General features: G+C 42.7%; 1 protein-coding gene across 8 annotated transcripts in view; it reads left to right on the forward strand.

The window, feature by feature from the left end:
• LOC129822117 (kin of IRRE-like protein 3) overlaps positions 1-12474 on the forward strand; it is a 219401-nt gene that overhangs the window by 131087 nt on the left and 75840 nt on the right. For all 8 annotated transcript variants that reach the window (XM_055880073.1, XM_055880080.1, XM_055880077.1 and 5 more), the window contains exon 3: positions 3799-3948. In XM_055880073.1, the coding sequence (XP_055736048.1) occupies positions 3799-3948 (150 nt within the window). The remainder of the gene's footprint in view (positions 1-3798; positions 3949-12474) is intronic.

Below are 12474 nucleotides of genomic sequence, written 5' to 3' on the forward strand. Positions count from 1 at the left end.
CCCTATCATCATCAATTAAACATACTGTCTCTCCAGAATACAGAAACCTCCTCAACTCCTATCATTATTCTCATCTACGGAATTCCCTCTGCCAACATTTTCATCCAGTGTTAAAATGTTAATTTCAACATGTAGTGTTTTTTAACCCTTGTAATAAGAAAATGTGTTTTCACGTTGGTGACACTAATAATTCAAAGACAGTTATACTGTATTAAAGTGACCTGCTACCCAATCTCATCTCATTTGAAAAATAATAGCCCATCTCAAATGAGCATTAGTGGTGCGTGGGGAAAATCACTGGGGAAACCAAGCCAGAATTTTTTTTACCATATTACAACCTATGTGTTGTGAAAATTGTGTTGTTTGCTATAACCTGTTAGTCCATATGCCTTGCCACCATGATATATAAGCCTAAGACCGAGACAATAAGAAGACACAGTGGCAAAAACCGGAGAGCAACCACTGTCCGGTGAAGTCCACAAAGCATATTGCATGCAATAAACAGTTACAAGACCTACAGCATGGTCAAGCAAGTTAATGTTTCCCACATATTCGTACTACAAAACAACTGTTGATTTAGAACCACGGAGAGTTACCGCAAGTTGCAAAGAAAACAGGAGCTGCCTCCACTATTTCAGTCCAATTTCAACTTCAACATTTCAACATCATCAAATCACCTATGCTTAGCCTAATACAGTGACAACTTAAAAATACCCAAAACTATTTAGTGCAATCAACGTAAGCTAAATATGATGTGGCTGTCCATGGTTCTGATTTCTGTATGTGTGTGCGTGTGTGCATGCGTGCATGCATGTGTGTGTGTGTGTGTGTGTGTGTGAGTGCATGTGTGCGTGCGTGCGTGCTTGCGTGTGTGCGTGCGTGTGTGCTAATGTGTGTGTGTGTGCGTGTGTTCGTGCAAGTACAAAAAACATGTTGACTCACCCTACTTGCAGAGAAATGCCAATGACATCCTCCTCTCTTTTATGTTGACGAAACAGTCTCTGACTCTGTCATACAGTACATGCTTTTTATTTTTTTGTCCTAAGCTACCTGGCTAAAATGCTTGCTCTTAGCCTAACTTTCATTCATGGCAACGATGAGCCAGCTAGTTAACATGACTTAGCCTTCTACATCTAGCTACATACTGAACTTCCATCCTCTCAGGCCAGGGGCACAATGTATGAATTAATGGTTGGATCAGAATCACCGTTGTAATCATTGGCCAGTAAGGAAGAATTAAGTAAAACCACAGTCCAAATCTCTATCTCCATCCATGGCTAATTTAGGAAAGGGACAATTTTAGCTAGCTAGCGAGCCACCGGAGAACAACACAATGAGATGCAACAATTCAAGTTGTTTCTGTCAATGACGTTTGGCTCTCGATGTGATGTGATTGGAGTGAAGCCAAATCCAAACTGGCTTCCCTCAACACTTATTTTTGGTGCACCAGGACCATTTTTTAATTTGTATTTTGTTTTATTTCACCTTTATTTAACCAGGTAGGCCAGTTGAGAACAAGTTCTCATTCACAACTGCGACCTGGCCAAGATAAAGCATCGCAGTGCGACACAAACAACAACACAGAGTTACACATGGAATAAACAAACATACAGTAAATAACGCAATGAACAAAAATCTATATACAGTGTGTGCAAATGAGGTAAGATTAAGGAGGTAAGGCAATAAATAGGCTGTAGTGGCGAAGTAACTACAGTATAGCAATTAAACACTGGTGTGGTAGATGTGCAGAAGATTAATGTGCAAGTAGAGATACTGGGGTGCAAAGGAGCAAAAAATACAGTATGGGGATGAGGTCGTTTGATGGGCTATTTACAGATGCGCTATGTACAGGTGCAATGATCTGTGAGCTGCTATGACAGCTGATGCTTGAAGTTAGTGAGGGAGATATGAGTCTCCAGCTTCAGTGATTTTTGCAATTCGCTCCAGTCATTGGCAGCAGAGAATTGGAAGGAAAGGCAACCGAAGGAGAAATTGGCTTTGGGGGCGACCAGTGAAATAGACCTGCTGGAGTGCGTGCTACGGGTGGGAGCTGCTATGGTGACCAGTGAGCTGAGATAAGGGGGGAGGCTTTACCTAGCAAAGACTTATAGATGACCTGGAGTCAGTGGGTTTGGCGACGAGTATGAAGCGAGGGCCAGCCAACGAGAGCATACAGGTCACAGTGGTGGGTAGTATATAGGGCTTTGGTGACAAAACGGATGGCACAGTGATAGACTACATCCAATTTGCTGAGTAGAATGTTGTAGGCTATTTTGCAAATGACATCGCCGAAGTCAAGGATTGGTAGGATAGTCAGTTTTGCGAGGATTTGTTTGGCAGCATTAGTGAAGGATGCTTTTTTGCGAAATAGGAAGCCGATTCTAGATTTAATTTTGGATTGGGGATGCTTAATGTGAGTTTGGGGGAGAGTTTACAGTCTGACCAGACACCTAGGTATTTGTAATTGTCCACATATTCTAAGTCAGAACCGTCCAGAGTAGTGATGCTGGACGGGCAGGCAGGTGCGGGCAGGTTCGGGCAGCGATCAGTTGAAGAGCATGCATTTAGTTTTACTTGCATTGAAGAGCAGTTGGAGGCCACGGAAGGAGAGTTGTATGGCATTGAAGCTTGCCTGGAGGTTAGTTAACACAGTGTCCAAAGAAGGGCCAGAAGTATACAGAATGGTGTCGTCTGCGTAGAGGTGGATCAGAGAATCTCCAGCAGCAAGAGTGAAATCATTGATGTATCCAGAGAAAAGAGTCGGTTGTTGAGCTCATTCACAAGTTGAGCTCACTCAGTTTAGCTCAATGCTGATTGGCTATTATTTTTTAATTTTTTTATTAAGGGAGGCCAAATGCTCACTGGCGTCCCTTGCATTCTGTCACGCCCTGGCCTTAGTATTCTTTGTTTTCTTTATTATTTTAGTTAGGTCAGGGTGTGACATGGGGAATGTTTGTGTTTTGTTGGTTTTGGGTGTTTTTTATGGTAAAGGGGTTGTTGTATAGTATATGGGTTTGTGTTGAGTTCAGATGTCTAGCGTTGTCTATGTATGTTTAGTTATCTAGGAGAGTCTATGGTTACCTGAATGAGTTCCCAATTAGAGACAGCTGATTTCGGTTGTCTCTGATTGGGAGCCTTATTTAGGGTAGCCATAGGCTCTCATTGGTTGTGAGTAATTGTCTATGTAGAACGTTTGTAGCCTGTGTGTGTATGTGCACAACGTTATTTAGCTTCACGATCTTTTGTTAGTTTGTATTAAGTGTTTCGTGTTTATTTTTCGTCATCTTTAAAATAAAAGAAGATGGCTTATTTTCCAAGTGCTGCGTTTTGGTCCGTCAATCCGCCACATGATCGTGACACATTCAATGCTATGGGAATTAACAATGTCATCTTTTTGACCAGACAGCATCAGATAGATGGCCAACACATTTAGCAACAGGGGCGCTGTTTCGCTCTCTGGATGCGTTCTTCGGTGAGATACATTCAACCTCTTACGAACTGAAGAAAAATCATGAAACAGAAAAACGAAAGATAAATTATTTTATTTTTATTGGTACATTTTTTATGCTTCCCTTGGCATCCATGAATACTGCAAATGACCTAACACTGCAAATTACCTAACGTTTACGGTAACACAGTAGTCAACAATCTATATTGCACCATTGATCCTTCACTCATTTGTGATTGCCTGTGTTCAGGCATTGTTGCACAATTCATAACATGTCAGTTGGATTGAAATTTGCTGATACAGGTTGAAAGACCAGACTCCAGGTTCTGACAGGTTCTGTTGTGTCTCAGGCTACCCTCGTTACACAGTGATTGGGGACCACAGTACAGGGGAACACCACCTCCGGATCCAACGTGTGGAGCTGATGGATGATGCTGTCTTTGAGTGCCAGGCAATCCAGGCAGCCATGAGGTCCCGCCCTGCCAGACTCACTGTGCTGGGTAAGTGAGGATTACATTTACACACAAATGCACACCACACATACATGCATACAGTAGACAAATTTACAATAATGTGCACAGAGAAAATGGCAATAGAGGCAGGCAGTGACTTAGCAGCCACCTCAAACCAATCACAATATCATATCTGTAGTGCTTCTCCCTTCCCTCAAAACATTCAAAATCCACTAAATCTGTGTACTGAATCAATGATCGTGCCAGAAAAGCCACAACTTTGTATAAGCATAACAGCAACTTTCAAGATAATGCTACAGCAAATAGAAACAATACAGCATCACTAAACTTTGCCAGTCCCCAATGTTTTTACTTTCATTTCCTGCTACACTCCCATCCGTCTTCAGTGTTAATTCTGAGAGGCTACTGGTTCTTCATTAAACTTTATTGGGTTATCATTCAGTTTTGCCAGTTCTGCCTTATTGGGCAGCATTAATAAAATCACTGCTCACTCTTCTCTATCTCCTCTCTCTGCCCTCCACTCAGTATACCCTTCTGCTGTGGAGGATGATGGGTAATATGAGGGGGAGCTGGAGTAAATGACAGAGCCAGAGAATAAGGGAGAAGGACTGAGGGGAGAGGAGGGAGAGTGGGAGGTTGTGGAGCAGAGTATCCTCACACGAGAGACTGATCCAATGTATTGATCTCCGCTAATGAAAAGTGAAACTAATGATCTGGAGGCAGCCAGAGAAAGGAGAGAGGGAAGACAAATTGCGACCCAACATCTCTCACTGCCGCACCCCATGCAAATGGTTATGAATGAATAATTCTGAGTTCTTTACTGAGAGTCAAAGGAACTATACCCCTTCCTACCCTCCACCCATTCAAAGTTAAGTTTATCTTCCTCCAACCCCACCGTTCAAGCATCTAAGTAGTTTGATCAAGGCCTCAAGGATAGGAGAAGGGTATGACACACTAATGATTTAGGAATCATTGCTATACTGTACCCTCCATTTATTTGTGGTCTCTCTCAACTGTCTCTGTCAATGGGACAGTTGTAAATCATGCAGCGCCTTGTGTCACCATTGCAGATTTTAGAGAAACAACAAATGTCGGTCCATATAAGTGTCTTATATTGGCCAAAAGCTTAAATTCCTGTTAATATAACTGCACTGTCTAATTTACAGTAGCTATTACTGCGAAACAATGCCATACTATTGTTTGAGGAGAGCTCCTAACAACAAAACACTTTTTCACCTCAATAGGTTTTATAAATTCACCTCTGAAGGTGAAATGTGCACTTGCATTTTGAAATCTTGCTCTGATCTATCATCCAAAGAGTCCCAGAGATAACATGAAGTGTTGTTTTGTTAGATAAAATCATTTTTCATATCCTAAAAATGTCCATATAGTATGCACGATCGATTTTGAATTCCCACTCGTTCAATTTGCAAAGAAAGGAATCTGTGAAAATCTCACCCTAAACGTTGTTTCAATCAGTCAACTCACATTTGTATGTATTCACCAGAGATCCTAGAACGTAACAAGACTTCACTATATCATTAGGGTTGTAGTATATCCTATAGGTCACCACATTTGGTCAGAGAGCTATGCCTTCATGGCACGCCGATGATGCGGGCGGTCTTCACTTGAACGACTCTAACTTTGTCAAATAAGCACCAATTGGGGTCAAACAAACCATGCATCTGTTGTAAAATGTAGCTACTAACCTTGTACGACTGCATGCCTTTTCATTTTGGACAAGAATTATACAAATATTCAGAGTTATGAAGTTATGAAAACTAGTTGTTTTGCAAATGTTGAACTTATAATATGGCTACAAATACTGGGAAAGCTAAATCAAAGTCCAAGCATACAGATTTGACGATATTCTTGCAGAAAAATGTAATATGAATGTGCATGTCTCCTTCACGATTTGCCCAAATGTACCTGGGTGACTTCACACTAAATGTCATGTAGCTCGCTCATACTTCATGTTATCCGTCTGAAACGTTGGACATATGCTGCTGCCATCTTTTGGACACCATCGGAATTATAACCAGAGTGATGGCTGGGACCTTTCTGCTGCATTTCAAAGTTGGTGGTAGAAAACAACATGTTTTTTTATTTGTATTTTCTTCTACCAGATCTATTGTGTTATATTCTCCTACATTCAATTCACATTTCCACAAACTTCAAAGTGTTTCCTTTCAAATGGTACCAAGAATATGCATATCCTTGCTTCAGGGCCTGAGCTACAGGCAGTTAGATTTGGGTATGTCATTTAGGCAAACATTTTTAAAAAACCCTAAGTTTTTTTTATTTTATTATTATTTATTTATTTTAAATTTTACCCCCTTTTCTCCCCAATTTTCGTGGTATCCAATCGCTAGTAATTACTATCTTGTCTCATCGCTACAACTCCCGTACGGGCTCGGGAGAGACGAAGGTCGAAAGCCATGTGTCCTCCGAAGCACAACCCAACCAAGCCGCACTGCTTCTTAACACAGCGCGCCTCCAACCCGGAAGCCAACCGCACCAATGTGTCGGAGGAAACACCGTGCACCTGGCCCCCTCGGTTAGCGCGCATTGCGCCCGGCCCGCCACAGGAGTCGCTGGAGCAATGAGACAAGGATATCCCTACCGGCCAAACCCTCCCTAACCCGGACGACGCTAGGCCAATTGTGCGTCGCCCCACGGACCTCCCGGTCGCAGCCGGCGGCGACAGAGCCTGGGCGCGAACCCAGAGACTCTGGTGGCGCAGCTAGCGCTGCGATGCAGTGCCCTAGACCACTGCGCCACCCGGGAGGCCGGCTATCCCTAAGTTAATTGAATCTTGATGATAGTGTTGCTTGGGGGCTTACTCAACATTGAGTTTAACTAAAGCATGAGCTTGTGTATATATAGGGTACGTTTCTAACCCAAGCCTGTTGAGCTGCAGTCACATTCACTAACAATGTAAAGATGGCTACTTAAAGGAAACGGCTGTTTAAGTCCCATTAAAATGATTAATCATCAATAAATGAGGGGAGCCATTTGTCTCTTTTCCTCTTTGGCTATTTGAGGGTGAAACACGTATCATCCTTTCTCATAAGCCCCGCCATAAGATGTTGTTTAGTCCACTGCCTAGCTGGCTGACTCATGAATACATTGTGAAGGAGGGCCCCCAGGCAGTCACACATGCAAGGTAATGGAATAAATATATGCAAGCCTCGTGTCACTGCAAACTCTAAGCTGTCAATTACCCGCCAGTGGTGACAGTGTGTCTATCGACTCGGAAGACAGTGACTGTCCGTCCACAGAGTGGAACAGTCTCCATTCTCTCCTACCTGACTGTCAAATGAATCTAAAATCATTCCCCTACTCGCTCTCTCATCAGCCAATATCTGTTCCAACTCTACTGTGTTCTATATCAAAGGAAACTGTTTTCTTTATGACTTTGCTATTTACAGAAAAAAGTCACAGATTTGGAGTGCTTTTTTGTCACTCGATATTCTCACATAAGATTGGTACTGTGTCCATTTGTCCATTTATTACAGAAAGCCTTACAATTCTAGTCTTACAGGCAATTACCAGTCCGTTGAATTCATACACCTTAATGATGTTCCAAAACAAAATCCTTGAAATACCCAGAAAAAAGTAAAAGGATACACAGTCTCTAACCTGACCGTACTCCTGTTTTAACATTAGCAAAACATTTGTGGGGGAGTTTGGAGTGTCTTATTTGAGTAGCATTAGGAGTAAAAAGTAAGCTTATCAAATAAATGCGGTATGAGGAAAACACCATAGAGGAATGAAAAGGGTCGTCAATAATGTAACGAGGCATCACCTTCCCTCCCCAGAAACGTTTCTCCTCTGGAAAATTGTCTTTGAACTTTGAACCCCATATCTGATTGCAGTCATGGGATCCAGGCTGCAGCCATGGAGCCCTGGAGGCCAAGATGCTTGAGGTTTGGTGAATTAGGCATGAAGGTCAAGAGTGATCTAGGGGTTATGGTCTGGGGGTAGTCCTGAGGCTAATTATATCCCCTTCAGCAAGGTAGCAGGCATCCAAACCGATGCCTCAATGTGTTAACCTAGGGTAGGAAAGAAGGGGGAGGCATGGGCTCTCTGGAATAAGGTCTCTCCCTTTAAACAGACCTGTGAGACCAGGTACTCCTTTGTAAGATAAATGTGCACCATTTACCATTTAGCCATGGAGAAAAAGTTATTGCTGCTTTTTTACAGAGTAGGCCTACAATGAGTGATGAGGACTGCTGTTGATTCTAATGTGACTTTTGGAGAGCTCATTGACATTCATCCTCTGACAAGTATTCTAATGAACCTTCATTCCTCATCAATCGCTTATGTTGATCGCTTTCCTTTGTTGTTACTTCCCGTTCCTCGCTAGGTCTTGCTTTTTAATGCCGTAGCCCTCTGTGATTACAACATTTGATGCACTCCAAGATGAAGAACGACATTTAAAGCATGCAAAGTAATGCCACAAGGCCCTACTAAATTCAGAAGTATTCTCTGGGAAGTTATGTTTTGATACTGCCCATTTGGAAATATTTACTTTGCTGCAGATTAACTCCACAGACAATACGAGGGCCAGATCTGTCCTCCGTTTTTCATTTGCTGTCAAGATAATTATTAATTAGATTCACACTGCTACGGGAAGATCAAGTTTCCTTAGCATGGAATCAAATAACGGTGAATAGCAGGTCTTAGAGCTGAAGTGTCCCAGCCACTCTTCTGGCCTTGTTTGTAACTTTAGAGAGCATCCTGAGGCTCAACGATTATTCACTTTTAATTACAAGAGTGCAAGATGTGAGATCTGACAAAACACTTCCTTCCAAAGGGCTAAACATTTGTCTTTGGAGCAGCCAAAGACAAGGAAGGGCACTCAGCTGTGTTGAATTCAGAGGCAAAAATCACATTTTCCAAGAAAGCTTGTTGATTATTATTCTCTGGCTGGTCTAGCCTTGCACAGTGCCAGGGGTCATGGTGTGCCTCGCAGCACAACGTTGGAAGGGGGTAATCTAGTTATATCTAACTGTGCACAGATAGTTTGCTTCCCAGTGTCCTATTTTTACTGCTTGGAGCTCACATCTAGTCTTATGTCTAGTTTTTCTTCCTGTGGTGAAATTATTGATTGTCTGTTCAACATGACCCTTTGTTATTTTTACTTTACAATCCACCTCATCCTCTTGTCATTCCTTTGTCCTCCGAAAAATAGACTTGTCCAGTCAGGGAGCCAGTGACTTACTTGACTTTAACACACCTTGGAGAGTGTAGGTCATCCACTAGATTTTTCCAATAGTGGTGGAGCAAACAATCCTGCTCTGCACTGCAGGGTCTTCTGATGAATAAGTACTCTCTCTACTGAACTGCATCTAATGTCAACTTCCAAAATCTTCCGTCATATGTTTATTCTATTACATTGCATTTTATTTTACTTTAAAGCAGTGATAGACAAAGGGGGAAAAACACAATTATTTAATGAAAGAGTGTCCTTCAACTGTAGTTGTTGAAGGTAAAACTGAATTTTGTCTCGCTCAAGGAACTCTATTGAAATCTTGACACTAAACCGAAGGGCAGCTTCATAAGGAACATTGTGTTTTATAACAAGACACAAGCAAGAAGCAGTAATTGTTCCTCGGTCTCCTGTAGTTCAAACCACTGAATCCCACTTATGATTTATGGAATCATGCGTTTCAAAATAGATGCACTGTATGAAAATAGAAAGGACACAAAGTATATGCCTTATTGAAGAAGCACAAGGGGTAGAATGCAAGTTGATTGGTTTCCAGTAACAGTCACGACTGGAGCAGTATTTCCATCGGCAACACTTTTACCGTTCCAACTAATTAATGGAAGTGGTTTTATGCACTCCCCAGCTCTCTCTTTCTCCCCTTTTCTCTCTCTCTCTCTGAATGTTTCTACTTGACTGTGCATGCCAAAATTGTAGTCTTGAAAGAAAATGTTGAAACACCTCATTAAGCAGTTTAAGTGTGCTAGTGTTCTGTATGTAACCAATTTATCTCTCACATAAGTCAATTTGGCTCTATCCAAGAATGTCCACTGAAGTAGGGCCAGATCAGAACCCCTGATCAGCAGTCATTTTGTTCGAAATATGGCTCTTCCATTTACATTATCCTCCGAACACTACCCTGATTTACATTAAAGTACATTACTTAGATCTAAGATAAAGAGAACATCTATAATATCACTGACTCTATGAACAGCTGTATGTTAATACCCAACAGATTGCAGGTAAGACATGCTTTTTTGGTTTGAGTGTTTTAAAAGGGAGGGGTACTTTTAAACACACACACACAGCTGTGTTTTGAAATCTTTTCAAATCAATATGACATGTTCAGTAATAAATGATCATAACAAAAAAGGATTATTGACTTAAACAAATCTAGAACTGGAAGAGATGAGAGATTGATTGACACTCTATATGGAACAATCCATTTCGATAACATTTAATGTGAAGGTATATATTAATAGGAGTCTGTTTTTACATTTCATGCAAAATGACAGCCACATTGCTACAGAAACAAACGAACACACACACACAAACACGGCAATGTCAGTGCCCTCCCAATCTGTTGAGAGCAACTTTAGCGCTACACATCGCTGCTCTGTGACGGAGCCATCTCTGCACGCTGCTGACAGCTCTGGCATCTCACCACTCCTCCCATGTCTCCTGAAAACCTCCTCATCCCTGCCTTCACTCTCCCTCTGGTGGTCAGCACACACACACACACACACACACACACACACACACACACACACACACACACACACACACACACACACACACACACACACACACAGTCATACCTCACATTAATCTCTCTATCACTGCCGGTGTTAGCAGAGTGGGAGAGATAGAGACAGTCTGTGTGAGCCAGGATCTTATGACCTACAAACAGGTGTATGGTGACAGCACTTGAAGAGGCCTGTGATTTGGGCCAGTGAGCCACGTATGTCTCTTGTCTTCCACCTACGATGAATCGTTCTTTTCTCCCTTCTCTTTTGTGATCTATCTATCACAACCTCTGCAAGCTGCCAGGGCGCCGTCGAATTGGGGTGACAGGTGTCTGGCGCGAGCATTCTGCCGAAACCGGCGGGGCGAGCCGACCCATTGTTGTTCCAGACACGTCGGCAGAAGCCCAGCACTGTGCACGCTGCATTTCCAGACACCCCACCCCGCCCCCTCCCCATCTCAAAGCTCCTTCTAAGGTTACCCCTCTCATTCACTCACCTCCAAATTGCCTTTTGAACGCACTCTCCTGCTCCTGGAAGGCTGTGTGTTCCTCAGCCTGGCTTTGGTTGTTAATGACTCAGGTTGTCCGCCATCAGCAGAGTCCCAATGGTAATAGACTGGCTTTACTTCTCTTCCAGTTATGGCGCCGTCAGGGTGTTTTCTCAGACCAGGCTAATCCCAGAGGTTCTGAGGTATTGAAATGTCTCCCAGAACACAGGTCAGGTTTATACTCAATGTTTATTCGAACAAGCCCTGCCTATAACAGACTTACTGTCACACATGGTTGGGTTAATTACAAATCCATATGCCTCAGTCTCATTTATAGATATCTTTGATTATACACTAAAATGAAACGATCTCACTAAAACACAATCAATCCGACCTGCCTTCTTCTCCCCAGCCTGCTCTGAGTTTTATGGTAAAACATGGCTCTGAGATCTGGGTTGGGCAAAAACCTGAAACAAACCATAGTGCTATCTCTCTCAGGAAGGGGCGATGCAATTCCATTAATCTCCAGTGCTCCTTTAATGAACTTCAGTGGAATCTCTTATCTGAGGCAGAGGGCTGGGCTAATGTAAGTTGTGACAGACTGTGCCCCCTCAAAACACCCATCGCCTAGTAGTCTCACTCCCTGAAAAAGGTTGGTTGGAGCATAAATATGTGAAGTGAACTGGTACACCTGTGATGGCCCAGGTGACAGACAGGCATATCATAATCCTCCAGATAACCATTAAAGGTGAGAAAAGGTAATAAGCAAGGTACATTTAGAGGTACAATGTTAATACATGCCTGAGATCCCCCCCCCCTCCAGAGCAGGAAAGAAAAACAGGGAAACTAGCAGTATGAGCCAAGTAAGAGGAGAACACATACTATAGAACTAATCTCCTATTGATTAATCTACTCCTTTGAAGAAAACCCACAGAATCTCTCTTCCACGTCCTATCTCAGACAACAACAGGATGTTTTTTTGCCCTCCAATCTAGGAGTTGAGAAACTATTGAGCAGTGTGTGTGTTTGTATGAGTGTGGAAGTGTGTGGTGTGAGCTTGCATTATACTCTCCCAGTGTGAAGTGGGGAAAGAGGAAGTATTTCAGCAAGCCAGCTGGTAATTAAAGAGGTGCAATCAATCCGAGCCGCTGACCGGCTCGTGAGAAATCCATCACGGGGCCACAGTAAAGCGCTAATTTGGAACCATTAGGGGCTGCCGAGTTTGCAAACAGGATTGTAATGATGATGACTGGCGTGGTTCGAGGCCTTTGTATGGCTGTCAGACTGGCCCACAAGAGGGACGGTTGTGGAGAGATGGCTTAACAGCA

This window comes from Salvelinus fontinalis, chromosome 24 (genome assembly GCF_029448725.1).
Source record: "Salvelinus fontinalis isolate EN_2023a chromosome 24, ASM2944872v1, whole genome shotgun sequence".
Classification (NCBI taxonomy): Eukaryota; Metazoa; Chordata; class Actinopteri; order Salmoniformes; family Salmonidae; genus Salvelinus; species Salvelinus fontinalis.